The 18,172-nt window shown below is 40.7% G+C and overlaps 1 protein-coding gene across 1 annotated transcript in view; it reads right to left on the minus strand.

Annotated features, from left to right (window-relative positions):
• The window catches only part of LOC113427240 (alpha-2-macroglobulin-like), an 84,378-nt gene that overhangs the window by 29,452 nt on the left and 36,754 nt on the right, over positions 1 to 18,172 (minus strand). The window contains exons 15-22 of the mRNA XM_026689712.2: positions 14,151 to 14,300; positions 11,088 to 11,246; positions 8,323 to 8,413; positions 4,646 to 4,793; positions 3,734 to 3,962; positions 2,936 to 3,062; positions 2,143 to 2,264; positions 321 to 372 (exon numbers count right to left, since the gene is read on the minus strand). Coding sequence (XP_026545497.2) covers positions 321 to 372; positions 2,143 to 2,264; positions 2,936 to 3,062; positions 3,734 to 3,962; positions 4,646 to 4,793; positions 8,323 to 8,413; positions 11,088 to 11,246; positions 14,151 to 14,300 — 1,078 coding nt within the window. The remainder of the gene's footprint in view (positions 1 to 320; positions 373 to 2,142; positions 2,265 to 2,935; positions 3,063 to 3,733; positions 3,963 to 4,645; positions 4,794 to 8,322; positions 8,414 to 11,087; positions 11,247 to 14,150; positions 14,301 to 18,172) is intronic.

Genomic DNA, 18,172 nt, shown 5'->3' on the forward strand with positions numbered 1-18,172 from the left:
TGCCCTATGCCATTCTGGAGAAATGGCTCTCTGAGCTTTTCTTAAAAAAACCTCCAGTGATGGAGCACTGAAGGCAAGTTGTTTCGCCAGTTAATTTTTCTCACTTTTTAGATTCTAGCTAGGAAAGCAAGTTTCTTTAAGCATTTAACTGTTAACTATTTAACAAATATTAACTATTTGTAAGGTTTACATCTTGCTTAAAGAAACTTTAAAATTCCTCCGCGTTACCAGAAAGGGGGCTAAAGGGGGCTCTAAAGCAAATCATCCTCATCCATTTAATGCTGTGATGCAGAAGAAGCACCATGAAGAAGCAGCCATACCGTGTGAACAGAGAAGAGAGTTGAAGACCACCTCTTTCTCGATCCCTTCAGGCTTCACCAGACAGACAGAAAAGGAGAAAAAAGGGAAAGTTAGGCATGAGTACTAGAAACTCTAAAAAAACAAAAAAAGCTGCAGAAATACATGCAAAGGACAACAAAGGGAGGTGAAGAGAAATTAGAATTTAGACAACCTTATAATCAATTATGGTAGTTTGCCAATGACTGTGATTTCTCCATATCAGGAACACAGGAGGACCTTCTAAGCAAATACAGATAATATTTCTTGAACTTCTCTTATAGTGAATGAAGCTCAGACCCAAAAATAATTAAAGGAAAATAATTAAAGGACTTGACTACCAAATGCCTCCTGTCAGTCAAAAAAAATATATATGCAGAAATATCTGAAGTTTATGAAAATCAAATTCTAAGGTACCAGTCAAGAGCTGGAAGATTCCCTTTGTCAGGTCAGTTAAAATAGAGCCATGGTGGCTCAGTGGTTAGAATATAGTATTGCAGGCTAATTCTGCCCACTGCCAGCTGTTCAGTTCTCACTGGTCAAGATTGACTCAATTTCCCATAATTCTGAGGTTGGTAAAATGAGAACCTAGATTCTCATTTTACCGACCTCTGGGTAAAACTTCAGCCTGGGGGAATAGGCAGACATTGTAAACTGCTTAAAGATGGCTTTAAGGCACAATGGAGCAGTATATGTCTAAGTGCAATTGCTATAGATTAAGTTATTAAAAAGAGAGGGAACAGCTTCATGTTGTTTTCAGTGTTTCTTCTTTATTTCCATCTCTTTCCATGGATTGAGAGCTAAGCAATGAAGGAATCACAGCTGATGAAATCTGAGTAAATTATGTAACAATCTAGGGCAGAGGTGTCAAACTCGTGGCCCATGGCCCGGATGCTTCACATGCTAGCCCCACCTCTGTCCAGTTTAGCGAAGGGGAAAAAAGTCCCAACGAGTCACATGATGCCGCTGTGATGCTGCAAGTTTGACACTCCTGATCTAGGGACTAGCAGGCTAGAGGTGCTATTGATTTGATTTTTTATTCTGTAGACTAGTGTTTCTCAACTTTACATTGTGGGTGTCAACTCATAAAACATTTTCTATGCCCGTTTTGTAGTTGCCAACAACTCAAAGAAGTTTGAAAAAGCAGTGCAGCAGTTTGGAAACAAAAGTGCATTCCATGCATACCTTGCAAAGATTATACTAACCGACTGGAGTTTCTGCTACACAAAACTCAAATTGGAGAACATGATTGATAACTCTTGGCTATGGACGTGTTTCGTTGGAGAATATGAATTATGATACACCCAGAAGGGTGGGGAAAAACCAGGGTCAAGGGTGACAGTGAATTACATGTCTCAGAATTGGCTACATCCGGATCATGCCAATATGTTGCTCCTAATGAATTCTTTGAAGCTTTTTGAAGTTTGGCTCAAGGCTCATGATTTAATTAGGGTGATTCCTGGAATCCTGACAGTGGAGACTTCAACTCCCAGAATTCCCCAGCCAGCCTTGCTACACCGCATGATGGCTGAGGAATTCTGGGAAGGTTCACCCATCTTAAAGTTGCCAAGATTGAGAAACACTAAGTAAATTCATTATTGTTAGGGGTTGGGAAGAAACAGAGAGTGATAACTCTAGGAAAGTGGAGCTTATTGAATGGAAAGATGGACTGGTGACCCAAATCAATTTTCAGGAATAGACCTGCTAAAAATTGACTTAATGCATTTTAAAACAAGAATATTGCTGTTGTACGCTTTTGGCATGTTCTTCACCACGTCTGGTCCATGATTAAACCATCCCACGTACCTCAACTAAAAGTGTTTTGATCACAACATCTTTTTGCTGTATGGTGGGCACCTCCACTATTTCATTCCCACAGAGCTGATCTGAGCTCAGGGCCTCAGCACTGGCTGTGAAATTCACTTTACCTAGGACAAAAAAAATCACCCAGTCACAACTATGCTATATAAGCAGTTAAGGACATCTGGCCATCCCTAGATCTGAACAATCTCCCGGTTATTAAAAATGGCGGGCTGTATTCTCCTTTCTGGAGCTGATTAAGCACTGAAGCTACGCATTTTTAATATACAGCTGGTTTTCAGCAGATCCTAAAAGCATTGTTGAGTTTTAAGCACTTTGTAGGAAGGACAGTGCCATCCGTCATTTTAGGAACAGACACTTCATTTGTAAGCACGAGTTCCAACTTAAATATGAATTTCGGTCTGACACTCATTTTTCAGAATGGAACCCAGGGGCGACCTATAAATTACAGTAATTTTACACCTAATTTCCCATCATAGATTGGAATTTACCAAAGGGTCTGATAGGGTAACATCTAGCCTTTTGAATATGGTCTCTTTGTAGATCTCTTCTTCAAGGAGTTTGTTAAGGTATTTAAATTTAGTAGCTGAAAACAGTGGGGTTGTACAATGAACCAGAGCATATGGTTATAGCTGACTGTTTGAAGAGTGCTGGTTCCTGCGTGAGGCAATCTCCACTGTGATTGGTTGCTGTGGGAGTGAAGGGGGAGTTTCCCTTTTTCCCTGCCATTTTTTTCTTCTGTGCCTGATTGTCCTGGCAACGGACATTTATTACATACCAAGTGATTTGGGAGTCACCATCCAAGACACCGTTCTCCTTCCATTTGCACAAATGCAGTAAGATTCTTCCTCCTTTTCCACAGGGTTCGCCTCAAAGTCAGCAGAAGGAGCCAGAGATATCATGACCTGACCATAAAGAATAAGATGACAATGAGAAAGCTATGTGATACCCCTTGAGTGCTATACCTCCAGGGAAGGAATTCCTAAAAAGAAGAGAAAGAACAAGGTGGGCTTCAGTAGATAAGAAGTAAAGAGACACGCAAGACTTTCAGACAGAGAAAGGGTGAATTTTAGGCAAATGGTTGTCCAATCTCCTCTTAAAAGAACTCCAGTATTGGAGCATCGACAACTTCTGGAGCAATGGCCCCCAATCTTTTGGGCATCAGAGACAGGTTGAATAGAGAGAGGATTTTCCATGGCCTAGAGGGTGCGTGGTTTCACGTATTTCCCGGAAGTGATGAAACAAGCCCTTTTTTTTGGCCTCCAAAGTCTGCAGAGGCTTCCCTCGAGCCTCAGGGAGGCCGAAAATCAGCTGGAAGGTGTGCCCATGCGCAGTACAGGTAAGTTTGCCTGCAGCTCATGTGCCCACACAAATGGCTCTGCGTGCCACCTGTGGCACACGTGCCATAGGTTCGCCATCCCGGGTCTAGACAAATAGCTGCCCAATTTCTTCTTAAAACCTCCAACGATGGAGCGCCCACAATTTCAGATAAGTAGTTGCCCTATCTCTTCTTAGAAACCTCTAGTGATGGAGTGCCCACAGCTTTGCAACCCCACAACTGTTAAGGACTCCTTACCCAGATGCAGCGAGTCTGGTAGGAGAAGATGGTGGCTTTGAGAGGGAAGGCTTCTCCTCGCACCACGGAGTATGGCAAGGTGAGTTCAATGAAGAACGGCTGGAAGGCCTTCACAAAAGTGGGCTGGGCCAAACCAAAGCCTGTGTCTGCTGAAAGACAGAAAGCTCCAGCTTTCCATTCGGTGATGGTGTCCGGGATGGTCACGGGAACAGACAAGGGTTTAGAATCTCTGAAAGACAGAAGAGATCAGCAAGTGAGGAGAAGGGATACCAAAATCCTTGCAGTGAGGAAACCTATGCAGGGTCAATACATAGCAACTCAGTGACAGAATAATCCATAATTAACAACAGCAATGGGATCCCAATTTCCATCGCTAAGCAACATGGTTTTAAAGCACAATGTCATGTCACTGCACCGTTCTGGCTGCCATCATTAAGCGAATACCTGGAACAATGCAATGGTCATAAATAAAGAGTCAGTTGCCAAGCCTCTGAATTTTGAGCACATGACCACGGGGACGCTGCAATGGTCATGAGTGTGAAAAATGGTCATAAGTCCCTTTTTTCAGTGCCATTGCAACTTTGACAGGTCACTAAATGAACTGTTGTAAGCTGAGGATTACAGGTATTAAACATGTTACAGCCAAGGCAACCTGCTTGAGTTTCTAATATTTTTCACCTCCCTGAGTTCAACATAAGGATCTGCACCTGAAGCTGTCTTAAGGGTTTCTGGTTGATATCTCCAAGGTTGCCACAACACACTTAAGAAAAGGGCATGGCTATCACATCAAAGAACTTGCAGGTTGGGGTGACATAGTTTAAACATGTGGGAAGCAGCGGATGCAGGAATATTTTCTGAGAAGCTTTAGTCAATGAATGGCCTGTTCTTTTGCAGCCTGATACCACCACTTACTCTAATATCACCAAATCCCACAACCACGTTTCAGGGAACTGCGTTCTGACAGTCTCAACAGGCATTGTTTGGGTGGTAGAAGTAGGAAAAGTATTACTATGGTCGCGGGAAGCTAAAAAACCCACCGGTCCTCGAGTAAATTGTACATCTAGAGGAAAAGAAAATGAGAGAATTTACATGTATTCCACCTTATTTGTAAAGACCATTGATAGACCTGATCTGCAGGAACTCATCTCATCTCTTTGAAGCCATGTCGTGTTTTCCCAAAAATTAGATCCAGTCTTATATTATTATTATTATTACTATAATTATTACTATTATTACTATTATTATTATTATTATTATTATTATTATTATTATTATTATTATTATTATTATTATTATCATTATTATTATTATTATTATTATTATTATTATTATTATTATTATTATTATTATTATTATTATTATTATTATTTTGGCTCCAAGACGCATTAAGGCCTATTTTCAGGGAAACACGGTACCAGAGATGGTGAGGGACCGGCCCCCGCCACCACCCCTAGCCCTCCCCCCCGGTGCACGTCATCATCATCACCATACCTCTGGTTTGGAGCAACATGACCTCCAAACGTCACTGGAGAAGGGTACGTGCCCCTCTCCTGCTTCCGAGCTCCCACAACTCTGGTTGACCAATATGAGAAATGTGGGCCACAAAGGATGTTGGCATGATCTGGCACACAACTGTTTGTTGTCCCAAAGGTGCTTTTTTCAAGAGGCAACTGGATTTTCTGATTTTTCTTTGAAGACATTTCGCTTCTCATCCAAGAAGCTTCTTCAGCTCTGACTGGATGGAGGGGAAGTATTTATACTCCTTGCAGACAGCTGGTCATTTGCATTCTTTTAGCAGGTTGTTAGGGTCACCTGGAGGTTTATCTGTGTCATCAGGGTCACCCGAGTGGTGCAAAATAATGTGGAGCCTTCTCGGAATTGTTGAAAGGACTGGGTTGTAGATTGGAATACAACATCATCTATCTCCAATCTACAACACAGTCCCAAGAAGGCTCCACACCAATTTGCATCAGTCAGGTGACCCTGATGACACAGATAAACCTCCAGGGGACCTTAACGACCCACTAAAGATATGCAAATGTCCAGCTGTCTGCAAGGAATATAAATCCTTCCCCACCCTCCAGTCAGAGCTGAAGAAGAGTCTTGGATGAGAAGTGAAACATCTTCAAAGAACAACCAGAAAGTCCAGCAGTGGCCTCTTGAAAAAAGCACCTTTGGGACAACCATGACCTGGATGACTGAGAATCTCCATAGGCAGCTGTTTGTTGTTCTTTGGAAGCAGTGCTCTTACATTTATACAAAGGTATCCTAAACAGCATGCATGTTTTAGCTGGATTTTGCACCAGAGAAGCATCTAAATTATCTGTTATCTGTTATATGACTGCTCTTCCATCTGGCTCCTCTTGTGGGAATTAAGACTATTCCTATGAGTAAAGATCTTTCCACACTCCGTGCATTGATACAATTTCTCTCCTGTGTGAATCCTATTATGGGAGATAAGATGACTACTCTTCCTAAAAACCCTTTCCATGCTCCATGCTTCGATATGGATAGGAGAGAATAGAATAAAATGATTTATTTAGCATATGGCAGAATAGAATAGAATCAATGGAATACAAATTATATAAAGAATGGAATGGGATGGGAAGGAATAGAATAGAATTTAGAATGGAAACAGAAATAGAATAGGAGCTGGAAGGGACTTTGGAGGTCTTCTAATCCAACCCCCTGCTCAAGCAGTAGACCTTACACCAAGGATAGCCAACCTATTCAGCACCAAGTGCCCAAAATGCATGCACACATGCACATCCAGGGGTCGGATTCTACCAGTTCGCACCTATTCGCTAGAATCAGTTGTTAACATTCTAAGCAGTTCAGAGAACCGGCTGTTAGAAGAAATTACTGGCCTAATCCTGTAAGGAAGCCAGGAAGGAAACATTCTGGTGTTGCTTATAGAAACTGCCTCTCCATTAACCCTTATTACATTCTTAGGCAGGACTAGACTTCCTGTCTCAGGAACCTCTCTGGAGTTATTTTTCCCTCCTTTGCTGGTACTTTGCTTGTGTGGTGTAACCATTCAAAGTTACAATGGCACTGAAAAAAGCGACTTATGATAGTTTTTCACACTTATGACTGTTGCAGCATCCCCACAGACATGAGAGGCCAGGCGAGGAGATGCATGCCTCGATGTGAGTGATATTGAATTGGCCACACCCAGCCAATAACATGACTACCAAGCCATGCCCACCACCTAAGCCATGCCCACAGAACCGGTTGTTAAAAATTTGAATCCCACCCCTGTGCACATCCTCAAAATGTAATACATGCACGTCCCCGCCCCTGCACCCCGCCCCCATGCATGCATGGCAGACATCTGAAGACCAGTTGGCTGGTGGGAGGCGCACGCACGCATGCATGGCAGAGCCGAGCTGGGGTGACGACTCGTGTGCCAACAGAGAGGGCTCTGCATGTCACCTCTGACCCCCATGCCATAGGTTTGCCATCATGGCCCTATACCATTTCAGACAAGTGGCAGTCCAATCTCTTCTTAAAAGCCTCCAGCAATGAAGTGCTTATCGCTGAAGCAGCTCAGAACAATGTACATATTATACCTTTCTACAATTTTACCTTATCACTTGTTTAGCGGAGTCATAAGGAAAATCGAAAGGGGGGGAGGGTTCCCAAGCAAGAAACTCAGTTGCAATTGTGAAAGGCAGAAAGAAAGAACTCCAGGGGTGGGATTCAAATTTTTTAACAACCAGTTCTGTGGGCATGGCTTAGTTGGTGGATGTGGCTTGGTGGTCATGTTATTGGCTGGGTGTGGCCAACTCAATATCACTCACATTGAGGCACGCATCTCGCCTGGCCTCTCATGACTGTGGGGATGCTGCAACAGTTGTAAGTGTGAATAATGGTGATAAGTCACTTTTTTCAGTGCCATTGTAACTTTGAATGGTCACTCCACACAAGCAAAGTACCAGCAAAGGAGGAAAAAAAACTCCAGAGACGTTCCTGAGGCAGAAAGTCTAGTCCTACCAAGAATGTAATAAGGGTTAATGGAGAGGCAGTTTCTGTAAGCAACACCAGAATGTTTCCTTCCTGCCTTCCTTACAGGATTAGGCCAGTAACTTCTTCTAACAACTGGTTCTCCAAACTGTTTAGAATGTTAACAACTGGTTCTAGAGAATAGGTGTGAATTAGTAGAATCCCACCCCTGAAGAACTCCCTGGACTGAGTGCTCTTAAACCCCCAACAGATTCCTCAGAAGGCTGAAAACTTAAATTCTGTTTCTGCTGCAAACCCTGAGAAATGCTAAGGAAAACCTTTGTTTTTGATTGGCAGAAGATCTTTTCCATGCAAACAGCTGTGATTGCTGTCGAGATCGGTAGGGAAACAGGTAATCCTTGTCTTTACGACTACTTAACAACATAACTTTTGGGCTCAATTGTGGTTGTAAGTCAAGGAACAGCAGGAGGTAACTCATGCTCTTTAGTCAGCATAGACAAAAGCACATGCAGAAATACACACACGCACAAAGTTTCCCTTTGTGAAAGCAAAAGAGCATTTTTAAAAAATATTTCCAGAGTGCATATCCTACAAATTCAGCCCTCCATAGATCAAACGCTTACCATAGTGGCTTCTGAAAGACTGGGGGTGAAAGACCCGACATATGTTTGGCTTGCGTATTTTAGTGCTAGTAAAAACTTTTAAACCCAAGTCCTGTCAAAAGGAATGAAGACACAGTGAAATATTTCAGAAAGCATGAACAGACCCAAATGAATTTTTTTTGAAAGTCCAAGGTGAATGCTAGGGGTAAAATTCCAATTTTCTTGTGACTTTTCCAGCAACTGCCTGGAAATCATTTGCCTCTGTAAATCAAGCTCTTCTCTGCCATAGCGGAACCCCTAAGCATTATACTGTATATGAGATATCATTCAGAACCAGCTCCTTACCAAACCTATGGTCCTTAGCTACGGTCATCCCTATCTTCAGAAAAGGTGACCCTAGCCTGGTTGAAAACTACAGACCAATCTCACTGTGTTGTGTCACATGCAAAGTCATGGAATCAATCATTAACCAATTCTCCACTTAGAGTCAAACAACCTACTCTCAAAAAAACAATTTGGTTTCAGGAAAAAATTGTCCTGCAATCTACAACTATACTGCAAAAACATATGGATTACTCTACTTGACCAGGGTAAAGCTATAGACGCAATTTACATAGACTTCTGCAAAGCCTTTGATTCAGTGGTACACAACAAACTACTGTTAAAACTAAACTCTTAAGGCATTTCCGGATCCCTCCATAAATGGATTACTGCATTCCTGTCAAACAGGCAACAAATAGTAAAAATAGGGCACGCTATATCAAACCCTGCTTTATTTAACAGCGGTATCCCCCAAGGCAGCGTTCTAGGACCCACACTCTTTATACTCTATATAAATGACCTTTGTGATCACCTTATAAGCAACTGCGTCCTCTTTGCGGATGACGTAAAACTATTCAACACCACTGACAATGCTACTATCCTTCAAAGCGACCTTGATTATATATCTGAATGGTCAAACATCTGGCAACTCCAAATCTCGACCAACAAATGCTCCGTCCTACACATTGGTAAAAAAAATCAGTACACAAAATACAAACTAGGCAGATATGACCTCATTGATGATCCTCACTCTGTCAAGGACCTTGGAGTTCTCATATCAAATGACCTAAGCTCCAGAGCTCACTGTAACACCATTGCCAAAAAGGAATTAAGAGTTGTAAATCTAATCTTACGAAGTTTCTCCTTCGGAAATATCGAATTGCTAACTAGAGCATACAAAACTTTTGCCAGTCCAATACTCAAATACAGCTCATCAGTCTGGAATCCACACTGCATATCAGACATTAATACAATTGAGCGAGTCCAGAAGTATTTCACGAGAAGAGTACTACACCCCTCTGCTCACAACAGAATACCCTATATCACCAGGCTTGAGATTTTGGGCTTGGACAACTTTGAACTATGCCGCCTATGGTTAGACTTAAGCGTAGCACTCAAAATAATTTGCTACAATGTCCTACAAGTCAATGACTACTTCAGCTTCAACCACAACAATACAAGAGCACACAACGGATACAAACTCAATGTAAACCGCTTCAAACTTGATTGCAGAAAGTACGACTTCAGCAACAGAGTGGTCAATGCCTGGAATGCACTACCTGACTCTGTTGTTACATCCTCTAACCCCCCACTCCTTTAACCTCAAACTAACCACTATTGACCTCACCCCATTTCTAAGAGGTTTGTAAGAGGCGTGCATAAGTGCACCATTGTGCCTACCGTCCCTGTCCTATTGTCCTCATTTATTCGTACCTATTTCCTGTATTCTTACTCATGTTTACACTTATATCTATTATCTTGTAAGCGAATGACAAATCAAATAAATAAATAAATAAATAAAAATAAAATCAACTGGTCTACAACCCTGGGATTTCCTCGTCGTCCCTTAAATGCTGTTATCTGACCAACCAAAGGTAATGACTCAAGTCAAATTCAATTCTTGGAGGGTTTTTTTTTTTTGTGTGTGTGTGGGGGGGAGACATCCATCAAGTGATTTGGGAAACAGTATGGAAGGGGTTTATCCTCACCTGTATCAAGGTAAATTTTTAAGCCTAAATTATAATGTTGAAACTCTTGAAGATTTCCTATCCTCCTACTAAGCAAGACCGAGTTTTCTTCACTTTCTGAGATCAGCTAAGGTAGGCGTGTCAAACAGGATTTCTTCGAGGGCCAGATCAGCATTGTAGTTTTCCTCTATTGGCTGGGGGAATGGGGGGGAGATGGTGATGGCATGGACGCTTCCTGAAGCAACTTTCCAGCCAAAAGGGCATGGGTGGCATGCATGGCCCCCTCATGCCTCATTTTTTGTCTCCATGAGCACGGGCTGTGAGGAGGCCCCATGCTGGAGGCCAGGGAGGCTGAAAATGGGCCTCACTGGGCCTCCGTGCGGCCTGTTTTTGGCCAGCAGGATGCTGCAAGAGGCCGTGGAAGCTGAAAATGGGCTGCGGGGGGGCACATGCAGCACCTCCCCTGCAGCCTGTTTTGGCTATCAGAGTCACTGTGGGCCAATCCTTTGATATTTTCAGGCCGGCCCCACCAGCCAGATTTAGGCACTCCACGGGTAGGATCCAGCCTGTGGGCCTTGAGTTTGACACCCCTGAGCTAAGCAGTTCAGTTCTTATCAATTGCTAGCCTGTCACTATTCAAATCAGGCATCTGAGCTAAGAGTTTCTGTCTAAACTGGAAGAAGGCAGAGACTAAAGTGAACTTGAAGGGGGAGTGACCCATGTCTGCCCAATAGAATAAGGGAAATTTCACTTTCCAGAAGCAGCCCAGAAGCTCACCTTGAGAATTTTGAAAACATCGGCTTCCCCATAAGAAAAAGGATCAGGGCGGTAAGAGATACCATCTACTTCAATATTTTCCATTGTGATACATGGCTTCGGGTCCCAATCACTCTCCACGTATCGGTCACGTGAAGAATCTGGGACCAATTTATAGATCTGAAAAGAGAGACGTTGCAATTCAGTAAAGCTGCCCAATTCATAAGGGCACCATCGTGTCCTTTTGTCCCCATTTAATTGTACCTATCTTCCATATTCTTACTCATGTTTATACTTATACCTATTATTTTGTAAGCGATTGACAAATCAAATCAAATAAATAAATAAAAATAAATAAAATCTCATGTGGATCCCCAATCCAGTTAACTCAACAATAGAGGAGGGAATTTTTTGCATTTTTGTGCTTGCTAAGATGGGATACCCAACTCTTTCCACTAACATTTCCCTACATTTGCAATTTAACGAATGGTTCTCGACAACCGAGCCCCCAAATTTCTGCTGCTAAGCAACACAGCTATGGGAGTTTTGTCCCATTTTACGAACTTTCTTGCCACAGTCATTAAGTGAATCACCGCAGTGGTTAAGTTAAGCAAACAATAGATACAAACTCAAGGTTAATTGCACCAAACTTGATTGCAGGAAATACGACTTCAGCAACAGAGTGGTCAATGTCTGGAATACTCTACCTGACTCTGTGGTTTCTTCCCCAAACCCCAAAAACTTTAACCTTAGTTTGTCTACTATTGACCTCATCCCTTTCCTAAGAGGTCTGTAGGGGACATGCATAAGTGCACCAACGTGCCTACCGTCCCTGTCCTACCATCCCTGTCCTATTGTTTCTTTTTATTTTCTTATTCGTATTCATTTCATGTATTTATAACCATGTTTATACTTATACCTGTTATCTTATAATCACTTGACAAAATAAAATAAAATAAAAATTTCCACATGAATGTGAAAGACTCTGGATTAAGGGGTACCGTTTGGATAATCAGTTGTGTCTTGACGATCCCCTGGGCCAGGTGTCTCCCCATCTTCCAATCTTGCACTGCTTCTTATTGGATACTCTGGTTGCTTTCAGCTTCAATGGTGTCCAGCAACATCCTTTGGCAGCCTGATATGTTTTTACCACTAACTCTTCCCTCTACCTGACTCTGTGGTTTCTTAATTTGTCTACTATTGACCTCACCCCTTTCCTAAGAGGTCTTTGGGGGAGTACATATGCGCACCAATGTGCCTACCGTCCCTGTCCTATTGTTTCTTTTATTTTTCTTATACGAATCCATGTATTCATAACTATGTTTTTACTTATACCTATTATCTTGTAAGCAATTGACAAACCAAATAAAATAAATAAATAAGTTAGTAACAGAGTTGCTAAGTAAAACAACTGCCTTCCCATTTACTTTGGTTGTCAGAAGGTCGCCAAAAAGTGATCACATGACCCCAGGGTAGAGCAACTATCCTAAATATGATCCAGTTCCAAATTTTGATCATGTAAGCATGGGGATGCTGCAACAGTTGTAAGTGTGAAAAACGGTCATGAGTCACTTTTTTCAATGCTGTTGTCACTAAACATGAGCCATGGTGGTGCAATGGTTAGAATGCAGCATTGCATGCTTACTGCCCCACAGCCAGGAATTCCAGAAAAAAAATCCTGACAGTGAGAACAATTAATCAGTGGAACCGCTTGCCTCTATATGTTGTGAATGCTCCAACCCTGGAAGTTTTTATGAAGAGACTGGACAACCATTTGTCTGAATTGGGGTAGGGTTCCTGGTTAAGCAGGAGGTTGGATCTCCAAAGTCCCTTCCAACTCAAGTTATTCTGTTAATTCTATTAATTCAAATGCAGCTGGGACTCAATCGATCAATCAGAATAGAGCCGGAAGGGATCTTGGTGGTCTTCTAGTCTAGCCCCCTATTCAAGCAGGAGACCCTATAGCATTCCAGAAAATTGGCTGTCCAATCTCTTCTTAAAAACTTCCAGTGATGAAGGACCCAAAACTTCTGAAGGCAAGCAGTTCCACTGGTCAATTGTTAGGAAGTTTGTCCTTCATTCCAAGTTGCTTCTCTTCTTCTTTTTTTCAAATATTTCTTTTATTTTTACTATATAAAGAAAGAGCAACAATTTAAATATCTATTTAACCAGGGGTCTTCAAACTTGACAGCTTTAAGACTTGTGGACTTCAACTCCCAGAATTCCTCCTCCAGTCATGTTAGTTCAGGAATTCTGGGAGTTGAAGTCTACCAGTCTTAAAGCTGTCAAGTTTGAAGACCCTTGATATAAACAGTGTGTTGTCTGGTGACAGTTAGTTTAAGCAATAGCCATCATCATCATCATCAAGTTCATTAGTAGTGATCATATAACAGTATTTTCTCAACATGTTAATAATTATTAATACTGTTAGTATTAATACTAAATCATATTGATAATAAACCATTAATCCTTCATGGTAAAGTTAAACCTTCATTTATAATTAAACTAAATTAATTTATAATTAATTTATAATTAAATTATAATTAAATTTAATGTTCTAACTTCTGTTTCTGTTATTTAACCATAGATACAACAAATCAGGTTTAGCAGCTTGCTTCTCTTCTTGATTTGTTTCCATCCATTTTTTTCCTTGTCTTGCCTTTTAGTGCTTTGGGAAATAGGTTGACGACTACTATTTCTTCTTCTTCTTCTTCTTCTTCTTCTTCTTCTTCTTCTTCTTCTTCTTCTTCTTCTTCTTCTTCTTCTTCTTCTTCTTCTTCTTCTTCTTCTTCTTCTTCTTCTTCTTCTTCTTCTTCCTCCTCCTCCTCCTCCTCCTCCTCCTCCTCCTCCTCCTCCTCCTCCTCCTCCTCCTCCTCTCTCCTCTCTTCTTCTCCTTCTCCTTCTCCTTCTCCTCCTCCCGCTCCTCCTCCTTCTCCCCCTCCCCCTCCTCCATGACAGCCCCTCAAATACTGGAATATTGCTATCCATGTCAGCCTTAAGTCCTTCTTTTTTCCAGACTAGTCCTACCTGCAACCGTTCTTCATATGAACATATGACTACATGGTTCTTCTCCATATGACTTACCGTCTCAGAGGAGAGCTCATTTTCAGGTTTCAAGAGAAAGATACTCTGGTCAACTGCATGGAAAGCACAGAGGGAGCCTGAGGAAGCAGCAAGATGGAGTTGAGTTTTCTGGCCAGGCAGGCCTTGTTGATCAGAGAACCACAGTCTGGCCTGCAAACACAAACCAGATCTTTGAAAAGGGCATTTTTTTTCCTGTTAAATAGAATAAGAAATGAGCCCAAATGAAGCCATCCTTCTTGGAGGCTGCAGAAGGCCAGACTGTGCTGGCAGATTCAAAGCTCCTTGGCCCGCCCCCACTCCTCATCGTCATGACAACCCAAGCTGCCAATCAAATAAGCATTGTTGGGTAAGAGACAAAGGGGAGGGAAGACAAAATGGCTGCCGGGGAGGTCCGCCATTATTGGTTTTGACGAGGAAGAGGCAGAATTAAAAGCCAAAGTGTGGAGTAAAAATAAGTAAAATTTTAAAAAACAAATAAAATTTAGAAAATACAGTCCTGTGGAGACAAAGCAACGGGAAAATAGGTGCCAGGTGAGAAAATTGGGGGGAAGAGAGGCATTTATTTCCTTCCCTCAGAGTTGCATGAGGGAAAAATTGTTCCAAGCCGTTTCCCTCAGGCGAAGGCAAGATAGGAAAGAAGAGGCCAGAAGCCCAGCCAGGATCCAACCAGCAGGAAAGGGAAAGAAAATGTCAGGGCTTTAACAGAATTAAATATTTAAAGATGAGATGGGGATTATTATAATAATTGGGTATATTATGTATATTAGTATTAAGAATAGAATAATAATGGACTTCTGGTTTGAAGAGCTTCGGCGACAGACAGGAATCCACGATCGTGCGTGGTTTCTATCTGGGCTCGCCGCTGGAGCGCCTTGAGCCGGCTGGTTTTGGGGCTAAGCCACCTCGTAGAGGTGGTGAAGAGGGGGGGAGACCACCAGCAGGGTCGAGGAGAGCCGCATCTCTCCTCCTCAGCTGGCCATTACTCCCTTTCCCGAAGGTGGTAAGAGCAGTGATCACAAATGGCCACCTCAAAGAAGAACTCAACTGGAAAAGAACGTGCAGGAGAAGATAAGAAGTGAAAGTTTTGGCTGACCGGGTTAAGTTGAAAAAGCAACAACTAAGGTACCCTGGAATTTAAACTTTACAAAAAATAACATCGCTCCCGAAGAAGAGTCGGAAGCAGCGAAAGAAAGTGAAAAGGGAAAGGTTTGGCTTTTTTTCCCTTCTCTCTCCTTCCTTACATTGACAACTAAGAGACCTAAATAAGAAATCAGAAAAATCTGCTTTGGCATCAATAGGCAATTAAGGTGAAAATATAACTAAATGCCAAAGGGACAATAAAGATTTCTGGACATTAAAAACTTTTTCTTCTATAAGCAGGATGGGAGAGAAAAAGAATAATGGCAGGATCTGGAAGAGAGAGGAGACTGCCTGGACTTCAAAAGAATTTAAAGTAAAATTTCAATAAGACTTCTAAAAGATACATTTTAACTGAAACTTTGCAACTAAATAGTAACCCCAGGAAGAGAAAGTGAAAAAAAAGTGTAAAAAGAAACAGCTTGTGTGTATTTGGATTGCTTGGTGACTTTTTGGATTTTTGGTTATTATATTTGAATTACTAAAACCAATTGGGTGGTTGTTTAAAATTTTTACAATGGCATCACTTCTGGATGAATTGAAAATGGAACTTAAAAAGTACAAAGAAGATGCACAAGAAGGGAAGGGCTCTTTTGGCTTCGTTTTTCAATTCTTAGAAATGGAGATCTGGAACTATGAGAAACAACAAGAAAAGACTGCAAAACAAGAAGACTGGGACAAAAAAGAAGCCATCTTTAATGAACAAGTAACTCTATGTGGGGAAGAAAAAGGAAAGGGGGGAAAGAGAATGGAGAATTTAAGACTTAAAAAAACAACCAAAGAAAAGAAAAATAATTCGAAAAATATGTATAATACTGGAAAGCAACAGAAGAGGGGAATACAGAAGAGAGAAATAGAGGTAGAGAGACAAGGGGGTAAAAGGGGGAGAGAGAAGAAGAGAGGGAAGAAGGAAAGGAAAAGAAGTTACAAAGGACCGGAGCAAGATATAGAGAAACAGGACCTATTTAGAGATAATGGGTGAAAATCTAACTGAAAAGGGGATTCTGTAAAGGTACATAAGATTGTATTGTTCTATTAGTAATAGAAATAACTTTAGAAAATTGGAAACAACGTATGATTAAAATGAGGGATAAAATAGTTAGTGTAATTTAGTGAAATGTTTGTGAATATAATAAATGAAATAAAATAAATGAGAAAATTGAATTAGGACAGAACGGGAACATTTTAATTAGTCAATGTTTTATAAAATATAAGTGAAGAGGAGGGGGAATTAACAATGGAAAGTTTATAATTCTTCCCATAGAAGTATGATATTTAATTGAAAAGTAACGTGAGAAATGTTAAGATTTTAATGAATATTAATATTAATGATAGAATTGAATTGGAATGGAATGTTGTTTTAATTATATTATACATTTATATTTTTTTCTTTTTTCAAGAATACAGTGTGTAGTTTAAGAATGTACCAAGCAGAATCTGAATGGAAGTTATGTATTATATTGAGTGCTATAATTTTAGGGGAAAGATATAAAGGCGTCATACTCCAATCAGTAACTACAGGAGAAATTTCGTTTAATGAGAAAAGATAATAGACAATTGAAACAGGACAGACAAAAAATATAAATATAATGATTTGAATTGAGATGAAATAAATAAAATTAAATTGAGAAAATTAAAAGAGGGGAGAAGCTATGTAAAAAATGTAAAATAGTAATAAGATATGGAATAGAATATAAAAATGAGCATGAACCTGAACTTGCGTCTGTACAAAGAAATGTAACTCGGGATTATGCTGCTTTCAAAAAAGATATTTTACTTGTATTTCTTTTCTTTTTGTGAAAACTGAAATAAAATTTACAAAAAAAAAAGGAATAGAATAATAATGTTAAAGTAATGAATATGTATAAAGTGTAATTGTTATTGTACAAGACATTTGTACCCAGATGGACACACTGTTTAAATGGAAGATGGATTGTTTGTATAAAATAAAATAAAAATTTATTTTAAAAAAAGAAAAAAGAAAAGAAAAAGGCAGGGCTTTGACACAAACAGAAATAGAAACTAAAAATAAAATTTAAAAGATCAAGTTCTCAGAAAAAGATACAGCCCTAGAAAGCAACAATATAGAAATGGAGGGAATAATGAGAGGAGATAAAAGAAAAGAAAGATGAACAGATATAGTGACATTGGACTTTAAAGAATAGAATGTAGATAAAGAGCTTAGGGAAAAAAATAATTAAAGTAGAAAATAGTTTGAGATTAATTAATGCACTGGTTGAAGACATTCACAATTTACCATTCCTTTTTTTCTTGATTTGTAAATTTCCCTTTTAAAAATAAGTCTTTCCCCAGCCACTGAGGGGCCATACAAGGAACCCAATCCACTGTCCCAAGTTTCCAGTGTTTTGAGCCCAAGGATCATGTAGATCAGGGGTCCCCAACCCCAAGGTGGCAGCCCACTACCGGGCCATGGCCTATTTTCAACCAGGCAGTGGGCCACTGTATGCACATGTGCACATAGCTCGACTTGCACAAACAGTGGGCCGGCGCGTGTGCACACTCAACTTAACTTGTGCTCGCACATGCATGCTGCCCCACTGCTCAGGCAAGTTGAGCATGCCCACCCACTTGCGCAGCCTGATTCCCCTTCCCCTCCCACTGGGCCAGTAAAAAATAAATCCCCTGAGTTATTTATATAGGGTAGAAAACACTGGAAATATCCATCATCCTTGCAATTTCTGTCCTAACCCTGCATTGTGACATCAGATGAATCAGGACTGATTGAATCTAGCTCGGGATCGACAAGCCCAATTCTACAGATGTGCAGATATTTTATTTTCCACATGCATACATTAGTATTCTGGATTGTCATGAAGGATTTTTAATGAGAGGTGGCTATCTGGTCTATGTTTGGCTTTCAATGT

This window comes from Notechis scutatus, unplaced genomic scaffold (assembly GCF_049901735.1).
Source record: "Notechis scutatus isolate UNSWTSFEM ecotype Mainland unplaced genomic scaffold, rNotScu1.2 NSCUSCF23, whole genome shotgun sequence".
Classification (NCBI taxonomy): domain Eukaryota; kingdom Metazoa; phylum Chordata; class Lepidosauria; order Squamata; family Elapidae; genus Notechis; species Notechis scutatus.